This window comes from Anomaloglossus baeobatrachus, chromosome 5 (genome assembly GCF_048569485.1).
Source record: "Anomaloglossus baeobatrachus isolate aAnoBae1 chromosome 5, aAnoBae1.hap1, whole genome shotgun sequence".
Lineage (NCBI taxonomy): Eukaryota > Metazoa > Chordata > Amphibia > Anura > Aromobatidae > Anomaloglossus > Anomaloglossus baeobatrachus.
In genome coordinates this window covers 255,675,635-255,703,203 of record NC_134357.1, presented here as the reverse complement: position 1 = coordinate 255,703,203, position 27,569 = coordinate 255,675,635, and the positions used below count along the sequence as shown (strand labels likewise).

Genomic DNA, 27,569 nt, shown 5'->3' with positions numbered 1-27,569 from the left:
CACACACATTGCGCAAAACATACCTCCCCCCAAAACACACCACACACACACAAACCGCGCAACACACACACACACAACGCTACAGACACACAGCGCTCCACAAACAACGCAACACACGCAACACACATACAACACCGCTCTCACCCCCCGCCACACCCAGACAACACCCAGCACATGTACAGCCCCTACACAAACACTTAGTAACTACATACAACAACATATATATATATAACAAAAATCATACATGAACTACACAATACGTAAATTCTAGAATACCCGATGCGTAGAATCGGGCCACCTTCTAGTATATATATATATATTTATATATGTATATACAAACTTTTCCTTGGAGTACGCATTGTGAAGTCCGTGACTGCAAAGTTAGTAGGACTGTACAAAAATACTTCAATAGCCTTGGCATGATCCACTGACCACTAATCTTACAGCTATACAATTGTTTAAGAAAATAACCCGATATTGTGGTAATACTGCCCATGTGACATTTAATAGGAATGTATCAGAAATTGAATTTTAGATTCAATAATTACATGAATGTCTATATGAGAGAAATTGTGTGAATAATATAGATTTTTAAGGGTTGTCCCAATATTGCGCCCTACTCCCTTTCAGGTGCGGACTCACACCACCACACAACCTGCAACAGGAGAGCCATTGTCATAACTTTTGGGGACCACATCCTTGCGCAGGTTCACCAGAATTTTAAGATGGGCCCCATAGCAGCCACATGGCCTGCATTAAAGGGGTTTTGCGACTTTAGAAAAACTCTCTCAACCAGGTGCAGTTTGGGTGACGGGATCTTTCCAAAACCAGAAACCCCTTTAATGGCATATACAGGCTTAGTAGTAAGAAAGTGTGTTACCTGGCTTCCAGTCTCATGAGAGTTGCCTGTTCTCAGACACAACCGGTCTGAACCATGGTTTTGTTATTCTTCCTATACTACAGTTATTGTGTATTATGTGAGTATTGTATACATTTGACCATTTTCATAGATCTGTTTTCAACCCTCGCGAGGGAGAAAAGACTGACTTCTTGACTAGTATAAGCAGTAATGGCTGTGCAATATTTTTCTGCGACTTAATCTTAGCTGCCAGAAGATGCCAAACAGAGAACTGCTTCTTCTTTCAGATCTTGAAGAAATTCTGTATTGAAATCCTGGCTGCAGAGCCGTCCAGTGTCTGCGCTGGGGGTGAGTACATCATTACCACAGGAATGAAAAGCCCTGGAGGTCGAAAAAGAAATGCAAATTTTTTTTATGTGGTCTTACTAGGTCAATGATACTTACAATATGTATTACACTCAGTCTGGAGGTCTCTGATTATATCTTCAAGCATGATCAAGAAAAATCACTTTCCAAAGGAGCACTTACTTCTTTGCCCAAGTCCTAGATTCCTGTCACATGGAGTTTTGCACAAACTTCTCCAACTGCCATAACGGCGTCGGGCTCTGTTCACATTGCAGATTCTGACACTCCGCCCGATGGTTTCTCTGGTGACTAGGATCAACACACACAGACTTGGGCATTAACCTGCTGTGTGCTGATTCATAGGCAGGCTAGTAAGGGTTAATTTCTGCTGGTCTGCTTGCTCCTTTGATCACATGTTGTTGGGAGGCCTATCACATCTGCTTCCTTCCTATTTTTGCTGGCTGAATCCTTCCACCCATGCCAGCTATAGTTTGTCTATGTTGGTCCGTGAGGTGTGATGTCCCAGACGTTCTGGTGAAAAGTGTGCTTTTTTTGCTTTGTGCGATTGTGAAGTTTACCCCTGTTGTTTTGTAGCTCCCTTCCTGCTCTTGTTTTTCCTCTTGAATCTCTTATTATCTTTACCTTTGAGTGTGCATGCTATGTGACAGAGTTTTGGTTTTCATTTGTCTATCTTTATCTGTGGGTTTCATCACACTCCTGTACTGTCTCTCCCTGGGTAAGGAATCAGATCAGGACTGGTCAGGAGCAGGGCCATGAAGGAGACTCGGGCATCTCTACCATCAGGAGTATCCTTGAGATTAGGGATAGCATAGGACCCACCTAGTTTGAGGGACAGCTCGGGAGCCCCAGTTCCCTGCTGTCCTATGGTCATCGCAACAATTCCACCATGGATTGCATAGGGCAAAGAAAGTAGAAGCAGACCAAGTGACGGAGGTTGGTATTTGGGTGGAAAGGACATCTAAAAAAGACTCCTATCTACAGATGAACTGTATTATTAGAAAATAAGGAGGTGAGGGATTTGCCTTGGTGTCCTTTTATGTCACGGTTACAAGGTACCTGAAATGTAAAAACGCTATTAATCTGCAGATATATGGTTATTCTGCAGGTAATAGCGTTCTGACGCCATGTGGCCACAACAATGAGATCCCCGCTGCTAGGAGGAAATAAACTTTATTCCTCCCAGCAGCCTCGGGTTTACAGTCATAGGGATGTGGCCAGCGCTACTTAAGGTACCACTCAGTTGGCACAGTTTCATGTTAGTATTGGTGGTACACCCACAACACCCTGACTTTCTGCAGTTGGACCTTAAATAGCTGTAATCTGGACCCTACTTTGGCAGTATTATTGTGTGACAGTGACGTTAGGTCTCTTTGGTTTTGTATTTGACCCTCTTTCTTAGAGCTGGATAACTGAGAGCAGTGCTGATTATAATGCCCAGATGACGGTCCAAGGAGATGGGGACAGCTGAGCTCCCCCAATCTCTGAGGAGGGACCTCTGCAGATGTCAGAAAGCATGCTCACAGCATTGTCACATAGGCACAATCACAGCCTCTCTGAATCTACAGGTGCCTGCAATGCAGATTTCTGTCAGTGCTGTCCCTATAGTAAAATATATGCTATATATATTGAATTATTATGCAAATATAAGGTGATACATTCCCTTTAAGCTGTTAATATAGTATTTTACCATGCAGCTGTATAGAATAAGAAGTTACAGGGTCAGCTGGGCCTATACAAAGAAATGTTCTGACCATCTCTGGCATTTTCCTTTGCATCCCATTTTGTTCTCTCTTAGGTTCTGATTTATAGACATTTGGGACAGGAGGGGTAAGAAGCAGATGTACTTTTGGAATTGAACTGAAGTCATTAAGAGGGTGTATGTCTCCTACTGGGAATAATGCATAGCATGTTAGAATGAGATGGCTTATTATACGATATAGGGCTTTCATTTCAGCAATTCAGCATTAATCTACATTCTGCAGTGAGGATGTCATCTTGATGACTTCAGTTCTAAAGACTTTCATTGTACCAGAGCCAGCGGACAAAAGGGCTGTTAGTTGGGCCATCAAGAGGACTTTGTAATTCTTACGGCTCATTGCTGTAATCTGGGTAGACCAACTTATCTCACTACCAGACATCAAACTCTGAAGGACACCTATTTGTGAGAGCCAACCACACCCTAACTTCTCCCAGTCATTTTTTGTTAGCCACACAAAATTAGTGCCCCTAATCAAATCTAATAGTATCCATATACAGGTTATTATGCAATATGATAACCAAACACATGCCCCACCACAGACATCCCACATTGCCCCTTTTCACAATGCTCCCCACAGTACCCCCTAGTTGCATTATAATTCCCGAGTGTCCCTACACACAGTATGATGCCTACATAGTCCTCCCACACAATGATACCATCACCGTGCCACATATATGGTGTGCTCCATACAATGCCTTCCAATCACATTATAATTCCCTTTTGCCCCTACACACAGTATGATGCTTACATAGTCCTCCCACACAACAATACCATAAAAGTCACACTTATGATGATCCCCCTACACTGTAAGATGTCTCCAGTGTCCCCTTGACACACAGTATGAAGCCCCACATAGTATGATGCCCACCACACAGTATGAAGCTCACGATCAAGCTACACCTCTAACCTCATATAGTATTTTGTGTGCGCCCATCGCCCATACAAAATAGTGCCCCTAATGAAGCCCTGTAGTGTACCCATTAATTGTAACCAGCGAGAAGAACATCTGCAAGGCGTTTGTATGTTCTCCCCGTGTTTGCGTGGGTTTCCTCCCACACTCCAAAGCCATACTAATAGGGACTTTATATTGTGAGCCCCAATGGAGACAGCATTGCCAATGTATGTAAAGCGCTGTGGAATTAATGGCGCTATATAAGTGAATAAATATTATTATATTACTGTTATTATTATACCCCTTTTATGGCTTCTATACAGTATAACGACTAAAATATCCCACCACCATACATATTGACAACTCCACTTTGCACCATAACACATAATTGTATGATGCTCCCACACATTTGTTAAATCTTAAGCTTTGCAAATCTGCAGAGGAAATGGGGAACATTTATAATCTAATTGTGATCCACAGCCTATAGTGACAATGGGCTACTATAGCAATGAAGACTTCACCTCTATGGTGTTCTTAGGTCCCCCATAATGTGACATCACTAGTGGTCGGGTGGTGGGCCTAGATATAACTATTGCCAAGCTGACTTGTCAAGATACCACCATAAGTAGATTTTTATACTGATAAACAATTATTATGGTGCCAAAGAGACCCAGCAAGTGTAATGTCAACTACCATGAGAACATACAATGGTCCTCATTCTTCTTTTATGTTGCTTTTCTACTCCACATTTCCATGATATTTAGGTAAGGCTGTGTGCACACGTTGCGTTTTTTACCGCGGAAACGCTGCGTTTAGAACCGCAGCGTTTCAGTGGCAAATTGCATGCGTTCAGCTTTCCCAGCAAAGTGTATGAGAAAGCCGAAAAATCAGTGCACACGCTGCGTTTCTAAATGCAGTGTTTTGGATGCCAAAAATCGGTGCAGAAAGAAAAGCAGCATGTCACTTCTTTTGTGCGGTGTGGCTGCATTCTCTCCCCTATTAAATCAATGATGTGGGGTCAGAACGCAGCTACACCGCAGTGAGATGCTTTTTTGTTGCGGTCCGCGGGCTTTGTTGGCATGCCAGAACGCAGGCATTTACCTGGAAGTGAGGTCAAGAGGTTTCCTGTTGACCTCACTTCCTGGCAAAGTCCTGGAAAGTCCCCGGTGTCGCTAAAGTGCCCGCCCCGACCCCCCCTCCCGAAAATCCAACATGGCCGCGCGCACAGTAGCGCACCGGCCGCCCTGCTCCTATGATTTCTGTCGCATGTGCCTTGAGACATGCGACAGAAAAATGCCCCCCAGGCCCTGCCAGGTCACCCCCTATTCCCCCGGTATTCCCCCTTACCTGTCCGGTCGCAGCGATGATCCCCCGCGGCCCCCTCCTTCACAGCAGACGCCGGCCGGTCACATGTGCAGAGCAGCTGACAGCCAGCACTGTGTTCAGAGAGCTTTGCTGGCTGCTGCTCGCACTCTGCAGCTGTGACCCGGGGAGAGTGGGTGCAGATTTTTGGCACCCACTCTCCTCAAATGGAGGGTCTGCCCTCCTAGAAAATGGGGGATACGTTCCCTGAACGTGCCCCCATATTCTAGAAGGTCCAGAGCCGACGTGGGATGTCCAAATGGATTTCTGCTGACCCATTTTTTTCAAATTTTTTGATTAAATTGGAGAACAAGGGAATGATTTGGGGAGTGTTTTTTCTAATAAAAAATTTTTTGTCATTTTTTTTTGCTTTTGTTTACTGTCAATTAGTTATGTCTGGTATCTGATAGACGCCGTGACATCACTAATTGCTGGGCTTGATCCCAGGTGACATTACACATCTGGTATCAACCCATTTATTACCCCGTTTGCCAACGCACCAGGGCGCGGGATGAGTTGGGGCGAAGCGACATGATTGGCGCATCTAATGGATGCGCCACTTCTGGGGCGGCTGCGGCCTGCTATTTTTAGGCTGGGAAGAGTCCAATAACCATGGCTCTTCCCACCCTGAGAATACCAGACCCCAGCTGTCAGCTTCACCTTGGCTGGTGATCTAATTTGGGGGGACCCCACGTTATTTTTTTTTTAATTCTTTATTTATAAATAAAAAAAAAAAGCCTGGGCAGCCCTCCAAATTGATCACCAGCCAAGATGAAGCTGCCAGCTGTGGTTTGCAGTCTGCTTTACCCTGACTGGCTATCAAAAATAGGGGGGACCCCACGCCATTTTTTTCATTGTTTTTTGTTGTTTTTTTTGGATAAATACTACGCTAGGCACCCTTTAGTGCCACATGAAAGGTACTAAAGGTGCCAGCTTAGAATATGCAGGCGGGGGTGGGACGTTATATATATTTGACATCCATTCATCCATTGACGCTTTTTAGGCTGTGTGCCCACAATCAGGGTTTGCAGCGTTATGGGCGCTGAGTGTTTTCCCTGCGTCCATAACGCTGCGTTGTGCAGTAGAAGCACAGTGGAAGGATTTTTGGAGATCCCATGCCCACTGTGCTTCTTTTCTCCTCAGCATAAACTGACCGGTGGCGTGGCTTCCCGAGCCTCAGCATGTCAGTTTATGCTGCGGAGACGAGAGTGTTCTCTGCAGGTAGCATAGAGCTCCACAGCAGCCTGAACCCAAATCGTGGGCATACGCTGCAGATGCCGTGTCGCTGGATCATGGCCACATAGCCTTAGGCCTCTTTCACACGTCAGTGATTCTGGTACGTTTGTGCTTTTTTTTAAACGTACCAGAATCACTGACATACGCAGACCCATTATAATGAATGGGTCTGCTCACACGTCAATGATTTTACACTGCACGTGTCTCCGTGCGGCGTACCCGCGTGTGCGTGATTGCCGCACGGAGACATGTCCATTTATTTCTGGCATCACTGATGTCCCACGGACCACGCAGTGGTGTGATCCGTGAAACACGTGCCAGAAAAAAACGTGCTTTTAAAATAAAAATCATTGTAACTCACCCGGCGTCCAGCGATGTCCTCTGCAGCCCGTGCAGCTTGCTGCTTCAGAGCCGGCTCATTACTGTCGCGCATATTCATGATGCGCAACACAGCCGACCCGGAAGCAGCTGCTGCGGGGGTCAGCACCAGCTGGATGCTGCACCGCGGGAGCGATCAGCACCATGGAGAGCAGGAGCGGGCACAGGTGAGATGATTACTGAGTGCAATCACGGGCTACGGAGAACGGAGCCCGGATTGCACTTAGACAACCCACGTGTGCCGTGATTCACGGCACACGGAGGGACATGTGCGTGTTTTACACGCCAGTGAAAAACGTCAGTGTTTTTCACTGATGTGTGAAACGGGCCTAAGGGCTCCGCCACACATCCGTGAAAACCACGTCCGTGTAAAACGGGCCGTTTTTCGGGTCCGTTTTCCGTTTTTTAGGTCCGTTTTTATGGTATGTGTGGCCTGCGTGTGTATCCCGTATGCTAGCCGTATGTGCGTGTGGAATGTCCGTGTGTGCGTGAGTGAAATAACTGACATGTGTATGTGTTGTCCGTGTGAAATGTACGTGTGTGATGCAAAATGTCGTTACTACATGTCGGAAGACAGAGTAGCGGGATGAGAATGAACTCGGGTGAACTTCACCCGACTTCATAGTCATGCCGCGGCTCTGTCTTTGTGCCGTGTACTGATTAGCGGTCACTTGTGAAGGATTCACCAGTGACCACTAATCCCCAGAGTGACTGAAGTGTCCCCCCCTCTCTCATACTCACCGTTCCCCGATCACCGGCGCTGCACAGCGTTCACACTGTTCGCGCTACTCATCTCATTAGCTGCGTGGAGGTGACCGGAGCGGTGGTGTCTTCTGCTGCTCCTGTCACCTGCATGCAGCAGAGCTGGACGCGACGCTGGAGGACCGTGGAGTACGCCGGACATAGAGGGTTTGACGGGGTTAATAAATTGGTAATGAGGGAATTTGTTTGTGTTTTTTATTTCTAATAAAGGATTTTTTTCGTGTGTGTGTGTGTTTTTTTACTGTAATTTACAGATTAATCATGGAGGGTGTCTCATAGACGCCTGACATGATTAATCTAGGACTTATTGGCAGCTATGGGCTGCCAATAACTCCTTATTACCCCGATTTGCCAAAGCACCAGGGTAAATCGGGAAGAGCCGGGTACAGCCCCAGAACTGTCGCATATAATGTATGCGGCAATTCTGGGCGGCTGCTGACTGATATTGTTAGGGTGGGGGGCCCCCCATAACGTGGGCCTCCCCATCCTGAGAATACCAGCCTTCAGCCGTATGGCTTTATCTGGCTGGTATTAAAATGGGGGGGGACCGCATGCCGGTTTTTTTAATTATTTATTTATTTATTTTACTGCACAGTATAGACACGCCCACCGGCTGCTGTGATTGGGTGCAATGTGACAGCTGTCACTCAGCGTGGTGGGCGTGTCTCACTGCAACCAATCACAGCCGCCGGTGGGCGGGTAAAGCAGGGAATACGAGATTGATTAATGGGCGGCCGGCTTTTTCAAAAGAGGAAAAGCCGCCGGAGTTTTTAAAACAGCCGTGCAGCGCCGCGCTGGAGATCGGGGAATGGTAAGTATGAGAGAGGGGGGAACTGACCACCAGACAGCTAGAGGGACAGACAGACATAGAGACCGACCGACGGACTGAGGGAGAGAACGAAACATAAAAAGAAAAAAGACTGACATCACATGAAAAAAGCACAAAACATACAGGGAACAAACAGAGATGCGTCCGTGTCACTCGGACGTGCGCACAGACCCATTGACTTTCATTGGGTCCGTGCTGCGTGTTGCGTGAATAAAACGGACATGCTGGCGTGAGACACGGCCCACAAAACGCATCACGGAGACGGACTCACGGACATAACCAAAAACGTAATTGTAACCGCAGAGATATAGTAACATTGGTGCACGTTTGGCCGTGTCTCCAGTATACACGGAAACGGACCAAACACGCACGTGTTTCACGGATGTGTGTTTCAAGCCTAAAAGTGAGAATATTGTTGCTACAGCAACATTTTGGGGGAAGTAGCTGTGGATTCAAAATGCTTAATATACTTTTGAATAAAATCCTTGAGGGGTGCAGATTCCAAAATGGGGTCACTTGTGGGGGTTTTCTGACGTATAGGTACCAAAGGGGCCCTGCTAATGTGACATGGTGCGCAAAGTTTATTTCAACTTTTCCAAAATTCAAATGGTGCTCCTTCCATTCCAAGCCCTCCCATTTATCCAAACAGAATGTGGAGAAGGAAATGACATCACAGGTTTTTTTTTTTTCCAAAGGTCTGTGTTCAACCAACTTTATTAACACTGACAAGTCTTAAAAAAACGCACCTAAAAAAACGCATGAAAAACGCATGAAAACCGCATGAAAAACGCATGCGTTTTCGATGCGTTTTTCTCAAAAAGCATTGTTTACAATTCTCCCCTCTGCCAGAGGGTGCGTTTTTTTCCGCGCTGAAAAAAAAGCAACGTGTGCACATAGCCTAAATCTCTCACCAAGCTGTTAGTTAATAATACAGGTCCCCTACAGAAGGAAATCCTACACAGGTTTATTGTCACTCCATTGCAAAGGGGACAGGACTAGAGTTGAGTGATTCATTCCGAATAGTGTGTGCAATGCAAGTCCATGGGGAAAAACTCGCAAAGTAATGAGTAACCCGAATGCAGTACTATTTGAGCAAGTAGCGAATAGTGCGGAATTTGGGTTACTCGTTACATTGCGAGTATTTCCCATTGACTTGCATTGCTCATGCTATTCGGAACAAATACGCGAGTATTAGACAGTACTCGTTATGAGTATAGCGAGTACAATTGTTAGGTACTCGCTCAACCCTAGATAGGACCATGTGAAGCTTAACGTCATTTTTCCAATAACAGTTTGCTGGTAGTATCAGGTACCGGAGCAGTCACGAGTGGGATCTGACCCCCAGAAGCAGGGTGAACAGTATTTTATTGCTATTTCAGAAAGAGTTAAGCTTTAATACCAAAGAATTCCTCCAAGTTTTTCCTGATGTTCTTAGATGCCGACTTAGTGATGGCTGTTGTAGGGGCAGCAGCCAAGATTTGTAGGAACAGGGACAATAAATGTCCTGTTGCTAAGAACAAGGCTCAGATTGAAGCACAGATTAGCAATTTGTTTCTGCTCCAGTGGGATGGCAGCTTGTTGCTGGCATGTGTGACAACCCAATGTCTCCATCACTCGTCTATTTCTACAATGTGAGTGAACACACGGGCGACCCACCCTGCTGTCGAGTGGTGATGAATTCATTATTATGTGGGGGAGGAGGGCCTGAAGCATCACCCTCACCCTCACTAAGCCCAAGCAGTCCTCCTCTCCATGCTGCTAATACTACCCAGACTTAATCCTCACAATGACCTTTTCCAGTCCTCCGTGGTGCCCTGTCATATTCAGGGATGGTCAGAGTGACGATAACTGGGGAAGAAAAGGACGCGACGACTGAGGGAAATCAGATTAACCAGTTGGCAGAGAGTGAAATGAACGGCTCTTCAAAACTAGAACAAGGGGGGTGATTAAAAATCTTTCCATATAAGCCTATGTTGTGTGTGGTATATTGACATTTTTTTCTTACATTTTTGAAGACCAGTTCTAGAGGTGTCACATGAAGTTCCTGGGCGCAATGCAACATGTGTAGCAGCCCCCCATCTATTACATGGGCTTTTTGTCAGTGCTTTTCAATGTTCTGATACCAAGTAGCCCCCACTCAAATACATAACATCTCCATATATTGTAAATTAGTGTGAGTACCTACTAAGGATATGGTATGTGCTGCTTTAGGAAATTCTGGAGCAGCTTTGATAAACCTCCGTATTGTACCGTTTCTCCCTTATTTCCCCTTGATATGTATAAATTAGAGTTGAGCGAGTACCTAACTATTCGTACTCACTATACTCATAACGAGTACTGTCTAATACTCGCGTGTTCCGAATAGCGTGTGCAATGCAAGTCAATGGGGAAAAACTCGCAAAATAATGAGAAACCTGAATGCTGTACTATTTATGCGAGTAGCGAATAGTGCGGAATTCAAGTTACTCATTCCATTGCGAGTTTTTCCCCATTGACTTGAATTGCACATGCTATTCGGAACACGCGAGTATTAGACAGTACTCGTTATGAGTATAGCAAGTATGAATAGTTAGGTACTCGCTCAACTCTAGTATAAATATATGGTATGATATTCTCCGCATGTGTGTGAGGACACGCTCCATTGAAATATCTATTGACTAATTTCCAGGTGTAACTAAGGAACCTAAGAATACAGACTTCTAATAAAAAATGCTGCAGATTTGTTATTTTATAGGAAATATAACTACCTACTTTAACAAATGAGCTAAGTCATTTTGAAGAGTCCGACCCAAAATGTTAAGCTTTTTTTGAGAAAAAAAGTTGCATGTTCTGCTAAAAGGATGCAAAATTTGTGTGAGCGAGGAATCAACTGAAAACATCTGAAAACACCAATCCTCAAATCACCCCTCAAAAAATGATGAAGTAAAAACAATAGACAAACATACTGGGCCAGTTCATAAAATTTCTTCACTCCTAAATCTTCTAGAATAAATTGTGAGACATACACTGAGATCAAGAACAATGTATGATCACTTGCTTTTTTCAAGAAATAATGTAATCTACATTGATCAGCATTTGAAGGTTTTCTGTAAGGGGTGCACCATGTCACTAGAACAGGGTTTTACAAAAGATCAAAGTTTATCAACATGAAACCTTTATTTTGCTCAAAACGTGATGATCATAATTAGAGAACAACAATGACTGCAGCACAAAGAAAGATTATAAGTAACTTTTCTGAAGGCAACAACAGTCACCAATCAGTAGGAAATATACAGGCCTTTCCTTTGAATGACTTCAGCACATCTGCAGCCACAGGACAACACTAGTCTCTCACACTGCTCTGGTGTGATTTTGGCCCACTCTCCTTCCAGTCTCTTCCACAGTTCTTTGACTCTTGTGGGTTTCTTGGTCATAACTTTGTCACCAAGGATTTTCCAGAGGTTTTCTACTGGGTTTAGATCAGGACTCTGGGCTGGCCATTTCTTTGTTTCAATGTTTTCTGTTTCAAGGAACAGCTTTACCCTTGTGCTGTGTGACAAGGGGCATTGTCCTGCATGAAAATTGCTGGCTGATTGAGTGATGAACACAAGTAAGGAACCACGTGTTGTTGAAGAAGGTTCTGATACACACTTGCATTCCCTCTGCCATGTAGCTGTATGAGAGGTCTAACTCCTGCTGCAGAAAACATTCCCCCAACCATGACACTTCCTCCATCACCTTTCACTGACTTCTTAACACACTTTGGATTCAGTCTTTCCCCAGCTTGTTGACAAACATAAAGTTTCCCATCAGACCCAAATAAATTAAACTTGCTTTCATTGCTAAAATGAACTGTGGACCACTTCTCCTCTGTCCACACAACATGCTGCTGACCATAGATGAGTCTAGCCTTTTGATTCTTTTTGCTAATGAGAGGTTTGTTCACTGCAGAGTGGGCTTTCAGTCCAAATGCTGTTACATGTTGTGACACTGTATGACAAGACAGATCCTTACCCTGTGAGCAGCTGCAGTGTTGAAACGATTACCCATGGAGATTCTCTGTATTATCCTGTCCTCTCTTGCATTTGTCTTTTGAGGGCAACCAGCCTTCTTGGGGGACTTGAAAGAGTTTGTGATGTTGTCAAGATGCAATATTCTCGAAATCACAGACTTAGAATGACCAACTTCTCTTGCTATGGCTGATAGGGTCACCCCTTTGGCCTTCATCTGGACAACCTGCTGCTGGAGGTTTTCAATCACTTTGGAATGGCACACCATTTTTGAAAAGTCAGTGGAAACTGGAAAATTAGGCTGCTAGTTAAATAGGGTTTGTCAGATAAGGAAATTAGCACCAGTTGTCAGATTAACACCAATAAATTGCAAGTATCTGAAAGTGTTCTCTAATTTTGATCTGTGTTCTTCTAAATTGATCTCATTTACATTGTTATTCTCTAGTTTTGATCTCCAGTGTATTAGGAACTACTGGCTCCATAGTTTCAATGAAGGGAAATCTTAACACTTCCATATAACAAGTCATTTTGGACAATTGTAATTCCTAACTTTATGGAAAGAGTTTTTGGAAGGCTCTTTTCTGTTCCAGCATGAATGTGCTTCAGTGCACAAAGCAAAGGCCATAAAGTCATGGTTGAGCAAGTTTGGTGTGGAAGAACTTGACTGAGCCCTGAACATCTTTAGGGTGGACTAGTACAGAGATCATGAGCCCGGCCCTCTCCTGTAACATCAGTGTCTGACCTCACAAATGCTCTCCTGAAAGAATGGGTGAAAACTCCTACAGCCAGACCACAAGATTTTGTAGAAAGTCTTCCCAGAAGAGTGGGAGCTGGATTAGCTGCAGAGTAGAGGCCAACTTGATGTAGAATGGGGGGTCAAAGGAGCTCCTGTATGTGTAATTTGGAGGGGTCCTAATACTTTTCTCCATATAGTGTATTTAGAGCCTGCAGCATAAACACAGTCATTCAGGCACAGTGGCATGTAGATAATACTACAAAAATATTTGTACTGGAAGTTTTTCTTTAAAAAAAATGTATGTCCTATCAGCGCCTGGTGTGTCTATGCAGCTGCCTGAGTACAGGGCTTAGTGTGAGATGTGCCTGGAGGAGTTAGTTTAAGGCATTTTGTTCTGTAGCTGAGTGATTCTACTGGGATTACTCTGATCCATTAGGTGGGTCTGGCTATAGAAGGTTTACTCGGTCACCATGAGTTCATAATGTCAAATTTGTCAAATGTTGCATAGATTTAGGAGTGTTCCTTCTCAGAGAACCTGGACTACATATCTAATTACAGATATGTAAAGGGTTGCCAAGTCTTTTTTTCTTAGAATTCCCTACAAATGTACATATTTTTAAAAATATTATATATATATATATATATATATATGTGTGTGTGTTATGCAGAGGGCCCTCCACCAAGTGAGAACATACATGGGAGGATACGGATACATGGTTTAGTACCGATTTTGCATTAAAGGGGTTGTCTAGTGTACTTTTATTTATTTTTGTATTATTGCATTGGCTTCCTGTATGTAGAAATAGCAAATCAGTTGCCAGCCAATTAGTCAGCTTATTGGTCTTCTGCCACCTATGACTGTCGAGCCCAGTGATTGACTGCAGCAGTCACATGATGTCAATGATGTCACCACTGCAGCCATACCAGCCAAAGTCTGCAGCAGGGGGCTGGGGAGGGAGTGGTAGTTGGAGACTACAGCCGTCTTTGTTTTTTTAAGCACAGAAAGCTTACAAAGAAAATAAACTGGACAATCCCATGAAGTTTCAAGTTTTCCCTGTGATAATGGCTAAATAACACTCCCATAATCCTAATATATACAGCTCACATAACATAGTGCCCAAATAATGTAAAACACACCCACTGAATGAGGATCTGACTTTGGGGAAGGGGAGCTGTAAAAAGGAGTTAATCAAGATGGAAGAGACCTGATCCTTTTCACTGCAGGGTTTGGGGGCTCACTATAATCTTTGGATTCCTTTATCCCCCACCCTTTTTGATCCTATACATCTTTGTTGCATTTTTATTTATGTATTTTATTAGAAAATCTCAATGTCGCCCGAGCCTAAGACTCATGTCACATCTGTCAAATCTGCCATTCTTCAGCTTCTTTAGCATAGTTTAGATGAACATGGCAACTCTGGTATTTTTATGATGGCCACAATGATGTATTAGAGGTTTGCTCTTGGCTACCATACTGTGATAATACAGAACTCTCATAAAGCTTCAATCTCCTTGTGGCCAGAGGGTACATCTTCTTCATGCTCGTTTTACAATAGTCCTAATTAATGCAGTAGTCAGTCCTCCCCGGAATGAGGAATCCATAGTGCAGTGAGGCTAACATTTCCATTTTCACTTCAGATGCGGCCACAAATGTGGAGTGATGGGCCCTGCCTGCTAGGGTTGATTTTTAGTCTCATTTCGCCTTGTGTGTCAGGTCCTACCAGATGAAAAAGACATTTTATGACTTAATTCAACAGCAGTACTGCCATGTTCAAGAATATTGCTGCTTCTTGCAAAAGATGTTCACAGATCCAAATAGCTGTCATTAGCTGCTCATTTTGAGACGTTGTTAGAAGATAGGAGATACATATATACTGTATATAGATAGAGAGATAGACCAGAACATATTCTTCTATGTGCTAGCTGAGTCTCCTACATGACTTTCTCGAAATGGCAAAAAGGACTTTTTATGGCTTGCTTTCAAAAATGTGTCTCCTTTTGCCACTCTTCCATAAAGGCCAGATTTGTGGAGTATATGAGTTGTTCAGGGGCACAGATTTTCCCACCTGAGCTGTGTATCTCGGCAGCTCCTCCAGAGTGACCATGGGCCTCTTGGCTGCTTCTCTAATTAGTACTCTTCTTGCTTGTGACGTCAGTTTAGGTGGACGGCAGTAGGTCTGCAGTTGTCCCATAGGCCTTCCATTTTTTGAATGATGGATTGGACAGTGCTTTGTGATCTTGGGCTATTTGTTTTATAACTTAACTCTGCATTACTCTTTTACACAACTTTATCTCTGACCTGGCTGGTGTGTTCCTTGGTTTTCATCCCTAATGTTCACAAGAAGACCTCAGTGGTCTTCACAGAACTACAGTAGTTATATTGAGAATAAATAACACACAGGTGAACTCAATTTACTAATTATGTGACTTCTGGAGGCAATTAATCACTCAGGTTTTTTATTTAGGGCTGTCAATCTACAGGGGGGCTGAATACAAATGCTCGTCACAGTTTTCCGATTCATATTTTATAAATATTTAGAAAACCATGTACCATTTCTTTACACTTCTAAAGGGTACTTTACACGCTGCGACATCGCTAGCATTTGCTGGCAATGTCGAGCACGATAGCACCCGCCCCCGTCATACGGCCGATATGTGGTGATCGCTGCCGTAGCGAACATTATCGCTACGGCAGCGTCACATGCACATACCTGCTCTGCGACGTCGCTCTGGCCGGCAATTCGCCTCCTTTCTAAGGGGGCGGTTCGTTCGGCGTCACAGCGACGTCACACGGCAGGCGTCCAATAGAAGCGGAGGGGCGGAGATGAGCGGGACGTAACATCCCTCCCACCTCCTTCCTTCCACATTGCCGGTGGAGGCAGGTAAGGAGATGTTCGTCGCTCCTGCGGTGTCACACACAGTGATGCGTGCTGTCGCAGGAACAAGGAACAACATCGCTAATAAACAGAAAACGATTTTTTGTTTCAGGACGACCTCTCCGCGGCAAACAATTTTGACCGCTTTTGTGATCGTTTAAGGTCGCTCATAAGTGTCACACACTGAGATATCTTTAATGAAGCCAGATGTGCGTCACAAACACCGTGACCCCGACGATAATTCATTAACGATATCGTAGCATGTAAAGCCCACTATAAACACTTGTTACTTTATGTTGGTACAGTCTATCACATAAAATCCCAATAAAATTAATTTACATTTGTGGGTGTAACGTGAAAAATTATGTAAAGTTTACAGGGTGTAAATACTTTAAGGCACTGTATATAGATACAGAAAATATGATGGAACAGCACCAAAAGCTGTTGGGAGAGCAGGGTCTCCTTGAACAAAAACTCACTTGTTGCAATAATATAAAAGATGAAAAAGTGGCAGCACTCCAACAAATAGTATAAATAAAAAGTGGACATTACTTAGCACACTTGTTTGTTAACATTATTTATAGCAGTGCTGCCTCTTTTTCCAAAGACATACAGATAGGGAATTTAGATTGTGAGCCCCAATGGGGAAAGTGTTCCTGATGTACATTATGTAAAGCACTCCGCAATATATTAGCGCTATATAAAAATAAAGATTTATTTATTTATTTTTCCTATTTAGATAGATACATACTGCTAAAGGAAAGGACATGTGAATTGACTCATACAATATATTGTGCACAATGATAAAAACACTGACTTCTAAATAAAGGCCTAAAGGTTACCCTAATTAATTAAAAAAAAAGTGGTGGAACTGCATATTTAGTTACAGGGGTTGAAATAAGACAAAAGTCTGTCAGGTTCAACCTTTCTCCAGCAGTTATACATTTTCTAGCATTAGATTATTTTTAATCTGCTGTGCCATCCAGCCCTCTATTAATACTGTTATAGTATCTGCCATTACTACCTCTTGTGGTAGGGCATTCCACAGTCTGACTGCTCTAACTGTAAAGAACCCTTTCCTATTTAGCTGCCAGAATCGCTTTTCTTCCACTCGCAGTGAGTGCCCCCTGGTCCTTAGTATTGTCTTCGGAAGAAATAAGTCATGTGCCAGTCCTTTATATTGACCACACATGTATTTATACATATAAATGAGATCTCCTCTGAGACGTCTTTTGTCTAAGCTAAAAAAATCCAACTTTTTCCTTTTGTCCTGTGTGCAGACTCGATCACCTCTCACCTTGTGTCTAAGGGCGGCTTTGCACGTTGCGACATTGCACGTGCGATGTCGGTGGGGTCAAATTGAAAGTGACGCACATCCGGCGTCGCAGTCGATATCGCAACGTGCGATGTTGTTCCTCGTTCCTGCGGCAGCACACATCGCTGTGTATGAAGCCGCAGGAGCGAGGAACTTCACCTTACCTGCCGCCGGCTGCAATGAGAAGGACGGAGGTGGGCGGGATGTTTACATCCTGCTCATCTCCGCCCCTCCGCTTCAATTGGCCGCCTGCCGTGTGATGTCGCTGTGACGCCGCACGACCCGCCCCCTTAGGAAGGAGGCGGGTCGCCGGCCAGAGGGACGTCGCACGGCAGGTATGTGCGTGTGAAACTGCCGTAGCGATAATAATCGCTACGGCAGCTTTCACTAGATATTGCACGTGCGACGGGGGCGGGACTATCGCTGCAGCATCGGTAACACATTGTTACTGATGTCGCAGCGTGCAAAGCCCGCCTAAGCTAAACAAATCCAACTTTTTCCTTTTTTCCTGTGTGCAGACTCGATCACCTCTCACCTTGTGTCTAAGCTAAACAAATCCAACTTTTTCCTTTTTTCCTGTGTGCAGACTCGATCACCTCTCACCTTGTGAGTGGAAACTAGCTGCTATGATATCTTCCATACACAGTACACAGATACATGAGGTATCCTTACTGTAGCACAGTCTCAGAAGCAGCAGCATGGAGGACATTTTACACAACTTACAGTTACATAACTCTTACCTCACTTTGCAATACTTCATCTACCCACATTGTCACATCCTACACCCTGGATGTCTATATACATATGACAATTTCCAATCCTTTATTGCCAATTTTCAACATGATAAATCACATACCTTACATCTTTTCCTCTTTCCCTTTTACACAATTAATCTTATACTAATCATCTTCTCCCTCTCTTCATGCTTTTTCTATATAACCCTTCTTCCTCTTCTTTTTCTTGGCCCCTTTTTTCCGTTTATTCCACATATTCCTAATTTTTCTTGACCTAATATGAATTTAAATATTTTGAACATTGTACAATTGTTACATGTATGAAATCATTATATATATGAAATCCCCTTCTTTCCAGGGAACTTTATCCTTATCATTCTCTAACAATATGAATTGAATATTGTAAACAGTGTACAATCATTACATATATGTACTCTTCATGAATTTTGCCTGTCCTCTGTGTTATATAGACCTTTCTTATTTTTATTTTTACTTACTTGTATATATCTTATTTTTATGTATAGTGCTACTGAGGAAGGTCCAATTTGGGCCGAAAACGTTTTGTCACGCACATGAATAAATAAATATACTTTTCATCGTACCCTGGGAGTGTCTTGTTACTTCTTGTTTACGTGGCCTTGAAACCTGAAGTGCACCCCAATATCCTCTCAATCCACATGAAGGAAGTGCCATTTTCTTCTATATATTGAGACTCCTAACAGAGGCTCCACGGACCTTTTTGATTTGCATACTTCCCAGGGGGCAATGCACCTAGGATTTCACTGTGTCGAGTGCCCTCGCTGGCTGCCGGCAGTGTTTTCTCTGGCTGGTCTCCCCGAGATCAGTGATTGTTTTGTCTTGTTGGTCTACTACACGTTGTTCCCACCTAGCTAGAATCCTACTCCACACTGATGAGGGGCAATACCCTGAAACAGCTGTCTGTGGATGGATACCTGGCCTTGGTATTTCCCTTGTCATATCTTTAAACTCGTCAAGAGCTGAATATTGACTAAAAGGGCCACTTAATATGGTGGTTATGGTGGTCTCCTAAAAAGAGCCACTCCTTGGCTGGGTCCTTCCCGGAGGAATATCTTGCTATTTTCCGTGTCGAGACCCCTAACTGAGGCTCCACACACCTTTTTGATTTGCTGTTATCTCACTGGGCTCCCATTTCCCTCTTCATAGACATAGTAGACAGCTGTGACCTGACACTTCACTATTGTTTTAAGCAAGATAGGAGGATTTTACAGATGAAGAAGTGGCTCATAAGTGATGAAAAAAAAACTATTTCCCTGATAAAATATACTACAAAGTTTTTTATACTTGCATGCACTAATAATCTGTTTTTCTATCGGACAAAAAAGTATTTGCAAAAAATTCCATGTGACTGAACATATAGTCGGTTATTGCTATTTTGTCTACATGTAACTATCATCTAAGCTGCTATGAAATTCTTAGATCTGTCATGTGGAAAATATGAAGCTGACGTTATAAACTAGAGCAGCAATCCGGAGTGATGGTGACAGATTTGCTGCCTGTTCTGTCCAGTGAGACACTCATTCTGAATTTTGGAACATTCATAGATCTATGATGACCTGCTCTGCTACAGACATACTGAATCTAGTGCTTTGTGCAAGGACAGGGGCCAGGGAAGCATGTTTTCCTAATCCAGGCAAGTTCTGGATACCCTGTGGTCAGACCATCAGAAGAAAGGTATGGTCAGCATCCCCTTGTAGAAGCGGCTGCTTTTCTTGGTGCTGACTGCACTATTTTACTGTTATGCCAGATCTGCATCTTTGTATTATATGAAGGAAGTTGTGGTGAGGGATACATTCCTCCAGTGAGTATGTGGTGTTAGTAAATAGCACGTACATCATCTGCTGCCGCTCCCAGTACAGACAAAGAAAGCTTCAATCCCCCAAATTAGATTTGTCAAAAGACTAGAAACACAATTGTGCATATATCCTATAGTAAGTAAATAGCAGTAGTACATGTAAATAACATAGGATATGTCTGACCAAAAAGCGTAAAAGCCATTCCAGTTGGGTCGGTCCTACTCTTTATTATAACCTTTTCCAGGACTGAGGAGCTGTCAATCAGGCTGTGGGCAAATATTGAGTCACACCTCTATTAAGGATCATACGGTCATTCTAGCATGGATTTTCAAAGTAAATGAACCAGCATCATTAAGTCTAAGAGATCTGTTTACAAGCTAAATGCAGAAAGGGCCCTTACCCCTTTCTTCTGACCCTTTAAACAGGGCTAGTTCAAGCATGGGCAAATATATTTGTGGATCCCCTCTGGGTGCACGCATTCCCTTTTGTCTTTACAGAGAAGGAGCTTCTGCCTTCTTAGGTTTCTTTGATAAATATGAGCAAGGCTGCATGATGTATAATCCCTGCTAATCATAGAATAATAGAATTGAAGAGTTGGAAGGGACCTCAAGGGCCATCGGGTCCAACTACCAGCGAGTGCAGGCTTTCCTAAGCATCCCAGCTATATGTTTATCCAGTTTCTGCTTGAAGATGTCCATTGATGGAGAGCTCACTACCTCCCGTGGTAGCCTGTTCCACTTTCTGACTGTCTTCACTGTCAGAAAGTTTTTCCTAATGTCTAATCTGAATCTCCTTCCTTTAAGTTTCATCCCATTGCTTCTTATACTTCCTTGTACTCATGAGAATAGGGTAGTTCCCTCTGCACTGTGACTGCCTTTCAGATATTTGTAGACCGCTATTAAGTCTCCTCTCAGCCTTCTCTTTTGTAAACTAAACATTCCTCTCGGCCTTCTGTTTTGCAAACTAAACATTCCTAGTTCTTTTAGCCAGTCTTCATAGGACATGGTTTGCAGACCTTCTACCATCTTGGTTGCTCTTCTCTGGACTTACTCCAATATATTGATGTCTTTCTTGACTTGGGGTGCCCAGAACTGTACACAGTATTGTAGGTGGAGTCTCACCAGGGCAGAGTATAGGGGAATAATTACCTCTCTTGATCTAGGTCCTATCTCTTGGTCCTATATTTGGCTGCTGGAAGTATCTGTCATCAGATTTTACAATACAAACTGCATACATTATGAAATAGATTTTTTTTTAGACCTGATGATACTAGTGTTTTGACATTGCAAATCAATGTCATGATGTCTGTGTAACCTTGATATTAAGATAAGTATTTAGATATGGAAAGATATAGCTCTTGGAGTTCAAGTGTATCTAGTCAGCATGACTGATAGCAGCTTATACTGAGCAGTGTGAGATCTCAGCAGCAGGAGATACTGACGAGCCATCAATCAGATTAGATGTGTGGAGACTGAAGCTGATAAAGCCATTCTGAAAGTGAATTTCAAAGTAAATACACTAGCCTCATGGGAACCAGGAGATCTATGTAATAATATATGTTATATTGTGACATTTGGTGACAGCTCCGCAGTAAACCCCACATTTACAGCTCAGGTTGCTGGCATTTCCTACACGTTGATTTCCGCAGCTGAGAGATTGAGTGTGGTATGATTCAGCTGTAGGTCATAGGATGTTGGCATTTTTGATATTATTGAAGGCGGCTAGCTGCCCCATGAAAGGCCCCTTTTTCTCTACGACCAGCTAATGAATGTGTGTCTTTGTGTCTTCTCATTGCAGAGTCCTTCCAGGTGGTGGTCCGAGGGAATGGCTTCCATAGTGCCCGTGATATCAGCCAAGTCCTGTGTAGCTTCAGGCTCAATGACAGCTTAACTATAAGTGAGAACTCTTCAGCAAAACCTAAAAATGACGGGGAGAACAAGGAACAGTTTCCATAGTAACCAATGGTTTGGTTACTGTGGGGCCAGTCACTCTGTCACTGCACTGATTTTGATCACTGTTGACCAGTGTCAGAAGATTGGCCTTAATTTGTAGTATATCATGTAGATTTGGTACTGGTACTCTCCTTTTCATTACTGGTGTACCCCGGGTCCCTTTCCATCTTTCTGTTTGACCACCGGTATAGTGATGTGTCAGTCTTCAGGTCAGTCATCAGGTCAATCACAGCCCACTGTATCTGTCCGTTATTATAGCTATTACGATCACCCCAACACTTCATATGTTGATAGTGGAGGCCAACGAGCTTCAGACTTCATCACCCTAGCCCACCAGGATTTTACCTTATCCCTCATAGAACACCAGGGATATGTCTGAATGCTGTATGATATACTTAATGGATACTGCCTTTATCTGGACACTGTATAATACTAGGTATCTGGACGGCAGCTGATATATGGCAAAATTTATCTAGCGAGATTGCCTTCTCCCTACCTGGCCTGCTCAGTAGGCTTCAGCAGCATTACCACCAGCTCCAACACCAGACAGAAGAGAAGGTTGGGCCTCCTGGTACAGACCCACCATCCTAATACATTATATCATAGGAATATGGGAATTCACTGTACAATTCCTGGTCATGGACATGTACATACTGTAACAAAATGCTGCACAGTAAGAATGGTTTCCAAAATAGAAGTGTTAGTGATTTATATTTATGAAATAAACTACAAAATTAATGAACAAAAGAGATATGTAAATCACAGCAGTATTTGGGGTGACCACACTTTGCCTTCAGAACAGCATTAATTCTTCTAGGTACTTACAGATTTTGAAGGAACTCAACTGGTAGGTTACTCCAAGCATCTTGGAAAACTAACCACAGATCTTCTGTGGATGAATATTTGTGCAAATCTTTATGCTGAAGATCGTTCTTAATGACATGGTCTATATGTTTGGGGTTGCTGTTTTGCTGAAGAATAAATTTGAAGCCAACCACAAGCTCCCTGATGGTATTGCATGATGGAAAATGATGGATTTGTGTCTGCTTATATTTCTCAGCATTGAACACACCACGAAATGGGCAACATTGAGAATCTTAGGCTCAATGATAGGAGAAGGAAACTTACTGCAGTAGATAAAAGACACATGATGCTTAATTCCCTTCGAAACAGAAGATGTCCAGCAGTGCCATCAGCTCAGAACTAACAACACACGGTGGGACACAGCTACAACCATCTATTGTTAGGAGAAGTCAGGCTAGAAGTGTTTTTTTCTGGAACAATTGGGTCAAAAACAATATACTAGACATAGAAACAAGGCCACGAGACTCAACTATGCATGAAAACATAGGAACTGTTGTGCATAAAAAATGGCCGCAGGAGCTCTGGACTAAAGAGGCAAAGTGTACATTCGGCAGTAACATAGGCACTTTGTTTGTCCATGGGCTCTAGAGGGGTAAAATAATTATGTCTGCATTGAACAGGGCAGCATGGCGGAGGTACCTTGCAATTTTGGGGCTGTATTTCAGGATTAATGGTGTCCTCAATGATAAATACTAGCAGATACTTACCCATCTTGTAATTCCATCAGGGAGGTGTGTGATTGGCTGAAAATTCATTCTTGTAGCAGGACATTGATCCCAAACATATAGACCATGTCATTAAGAATGATCTTCTAAGGAAGAACAAGGAGTCCTGGAAGTGATGATTTGGCCTCCACAGAGCCCTGATCTCAACATCATTGAGTCGCTCTGGGATCACATGTAGAGAGAGAAGGATTTGTACACATTTTCATCTACAGAAGATCTGTGGTTAGTTCTTCATGATGTTTGGAACATTGATTTGATTTAGATTTCTCTTCTGCTTAATCACTTTGTATTTTGTCAACTGATAAAAATAAACTAATAACACTTCTATTTTGGAAAGTTTTCTTACTTTGCAGCATTTTTTCCACACTTGCCTAAAACTTTTGCACAGTACTGTACATTTACCTGTCAAAATGTCACTTTCTTGTGTCTTCTAGATGAGAAGCCGACTGTCATACAAGATACCTACCTGCTATGTCCTGCTCCGGTTATTCAAGAAGTTGGACAGTACGTATGAGAAATTTATGCTCCCGTTGGAATATCCAGATATGTAGACATTTTTTATGCTACTGGAATTGCCCCTACTCTTCTATGGTCTGAGCTAATACAGCATCAAATATTTAAATATCATATATTGAAAGATGCAACCTTGAAATGTGCTTGTCTGATAACTAATCCAAGATTGCAGTGGATCAAAACCAAATGGGAATGGCAAAAACAAGATGGTTGAAATTCACAAGAGGAGCAAAAGAATGCTCATGATCCCTACCATGAATGGTCCCTACTCTAGGGCTAAAGAATATAATTAGACTTTGTAAGCGGCAATAGGTGACTGGAACAGTTGGGGTATATACATCAGGTTCTAGGTATAAAGGGTGGGCAAGAACTATGAATGATTTAGTCACAATGGCACTTTATACTCTATATACATGAAAAATACAGGGTTTTTTTTCATTTTGTTTATTTTTTTAAGGGTGATGTATCTGCAAGTCAGTATGAACATGGGTCTCAACTTTATCTCCAGCTCTGTGAGCATCACTAGTACACATTGTGTAAGTATCACCTTTATTACATACACTAACGACCTTTATTTTCTAGGCCGATCTTGACCAACTGGAAAATTATACCCTATTTTTCGTTTTATAAGACGCACTGGATTATAAGACATACCCCAAATTTAGAGATAAAAAAATGTAACGGAAAAATATGGGGTCAGTTTTATAGTCTGGTAGTGTCTTACCGGAGTGGGGCGACAGCGGTGGTGGAGCGGGGTCACAGGAGGCAGGGGCAGTGCTGAAGTACGGCAATGCTGCAGGCAGTACAGAGGGGAACCCATATGCTCACTGTGATGCTGTGCTTGGGCAGTGGGCGCTGGTCTGCGCTGCTCTGTACTTGTGCTCACTGCAGGCGGTGAGGCGCTGGCCATTCTGAAGATGTCGGCGGTGCGGTCTTCAAAAAATGGCGGCTGGAGTCAGTGCATATGCAGATGGGAGCTTGAGCCAAGAGCTCTATCTGCGCACACGCCGACTCTGGACACCATTATCTGAAGCCTGCACCACCGACATTTTCAGGATAGCCCATGCCTCACTGCCCACCACACAGAGCCTTGCTGTCCACTGCACAGCAGCGCTCAGCAGTGCCCTGCCTCCTGTGACCCCTCTCCACCACCCCCAATAAGCTACATTCAGTTTTTAAGATGCACCCCTCATTTTCCTCCCAAACTTTCGGAAGGAAAAGTGAATCTTGTTATCCGCAAAATACGGTAATTAATCCTAGACCACGAGGGACCTTAGGAGTAATTCACTGACTACCCTAAACTACCTAAAACTATCTGATGCCAACATCATTAAACCCTCCACTACTGTGGACCATCAATAAACCCCTTGCTTCCATTAAATTCTTCTTTAACCTAGGCAGCAAAAGTTGTGACCATTTGAAACCCCTCCACTCCAGACCACCAAGCACTGGCCCCTCTAAAGGGGGTGTTACACGCAGCGATATCGTTTGCGATATCGCTAGCGAGCGTACCCGCCCCCGTCATTTGTGCATCACGGGCAAATCGCTGCCCGTGGCGCACAATATCGTTAGGAGCCGTCACACGAACTTACCTGCCTAGCAGCGTCGCTGTTGCCGGCGATTCGCCTCCTTTCTAAGGGGGTGGTTCGTGCGGCGTTACTAAGCGGCCGCCCAATAGCAGCGGAGGGGCGGAGATGAGCGGCTGTGACATCCCGCCCACCTCCTTACTTCCGCATTGCCGGCAGCCGCAGGTAAGCTCCAGTTCGTCGTTCCCGAGGTGTCACACGTAGCGATGTGTGCTGCCTCGGGAGCGACAAACAACCTGCGTCCTCAACAATCAACGATTTTTTAAAAAGGAATTACGTGTCAACGATGGCCGATAAGGGGATTATTTTCCATCGTTAACGGTCGTTCCTTGCTGTTACTCGCAGCGACGTCGCTAACAATGCCGGATGTGCGTCACAGAATCCGTAACCCCGGCGATATATCGTTAGATACGTCGCTGCATGTGACGGGGGCCTTAAACCTTGCTACAGATTAACCCTCAGATCTCTGAGTAATATTTAGCAATATATGGTGGTATAATGTTGGAGCTGAGTATTACATTGTGGGTGCTATATGGCGGTAATATATGGGCTCTTTGAGTTGTATATTGTGGATCCTGCATATTAGTTGCCCAGTATATGGTTTTATTATGTTCAATCTATATATCTGGACATTATATAAGAGCATTATTGTTATGTATCTGGATATTTTTCTAGCCTTTTAGAAATTTGCCCTATTAAATTTCATTAAAAAATGGACCAGAATCCTCCCGTCATCATGTTACGTCTGTGATAACATTCTCCAATGTCTTCTGCAGCGCACTGGAATCATTCTGTTCATTGCCCTCCTGATACTCTTCCTTCTACTTTTCCTGGCTCTGCTTTGGTGGTTCTGGCCACTTTGCTGCACTGTGGTAAGTATTGGTAATGAGGTCAGCTATTTACAGGGAAGCAAATTATATTCTGTTTTTAGCACATAAAGCTTATTTATTGTACAATGAAATGTGTGCAGGTTTACAATATTCCTTTCAGTGCTCAAGATCTCTGCTTGTGATCACTGAATTAGAACATTAAGGCTAAGGACACACGGCGAGTAAAACAGAGCGAGTGGAATGCAATAAAAAAATTGCATTCCACCTGGACCCATATTACTCTATGGGGCAGCTCCCATGAGCGATTTTTTTTCTCAGCCCTAATCAAATCGAGAAAACAATCGCAGCATGCTGCGAGTGGTATCTGATTTGTTTTCTCTCGCACCCATACAAGTCTATGGGTGCAAGAGAAACATCGCACTGTACTCGCATTACACGAGAGTGCAGTGCGATATACACACAGACTGATAATGGAGGAGATAGGGAGATTACTCCCTCTCCTCCTCAGCGCCCGCCCTCTCCTCCGCGGCTGTGCTGTGATCGCAGGATCGCATCACAGTGGTATGACACTCTTCTTACACTCCAGCAGAGCAGAAGCCGAGTGTCATGTGATGCACACAGTAGTGCTAGTCTGGCCCCAGCCTTAAAGGGGTTGTCAGATGAAAGGACGTTATTGCCTATCCATGGACGAGGTGATAACTTATGGATTGGCAGGGGTCCAACTGCTGGGACCTGCAATGGATAGGCAAAACAAGGCACTTTTATTCCCGTTACAATGGAGCCGCAGTGTGCATGTGTCGCGGGCGGGGAGGGGGAGCAGCGCTCACCACTCTCGGATCCGGCGCTGCTGCTTGCTGCTGGCTGCTCGGTGGCTTGAGCGGTGGGCCGGATCCGGGGACTCGAGCGGCGCTCGTCGCCCGTGAGTGAAAGGGGTGGTTTTGTGTTTGGGGAGTTGGTCCGTGACGCCACCCACGGTTTGTGGTGAGGTTGGGACACCACCTCTGCTCTGGACGAGGATCCCGGGAGCGATGACAGGGAGCAGCCGAGATGTTTCTCCCCTTTCCGTGGGTAGGGGGGTTGGTGGTCCCGGGGCCCGATGAGGTGACGGGGGCGGCAGGGTTGGCGAGGTGCAGGGTCGCGGGGGCAGCGCGGTGCCAGATGGCACGGTGGT

At 43.9% G+C, this 27,569-nt stretch overlaps 1 protein-coding gene across 1 annotated transcript in view; it reads left to right on the top strand.

Moving 5' to 3' along the window:
* The window catches only part of LOC142311180 (anthrax toxin receptor 1-like), a 131,280-nt gene that overhangs the window by 67,778 nt on the left and 35,933 nt on the right, over positions 1 to 27,569 (top strand). Inside the window, exons 9-13 of the mRNA XM_075349368.1 lie at positions 1,147 to 1,207; positions 21,726 to 21,824; positions 23,904 to 23,973; positions 24,440 to 24,518; positions 26,345 to 26,440. Of these exons, the coding sequence (XP_075205483.1) occupies positions 1,147 to 1,207; positions 21,726 to 21,824; positions 23,904 to 23,973; positions 24,440 to 24,518; positions 26,345 to 26,440 (405 nt within the window). The remainder of the gene's footprint in view (positions 1 to 1,146; positions 1,208 to 21,725; positions 21,825 to 23,903; positions 23,974 to 24,439; positions 24,519 to 26,344; positions 26,441 to 27,569) is intronic.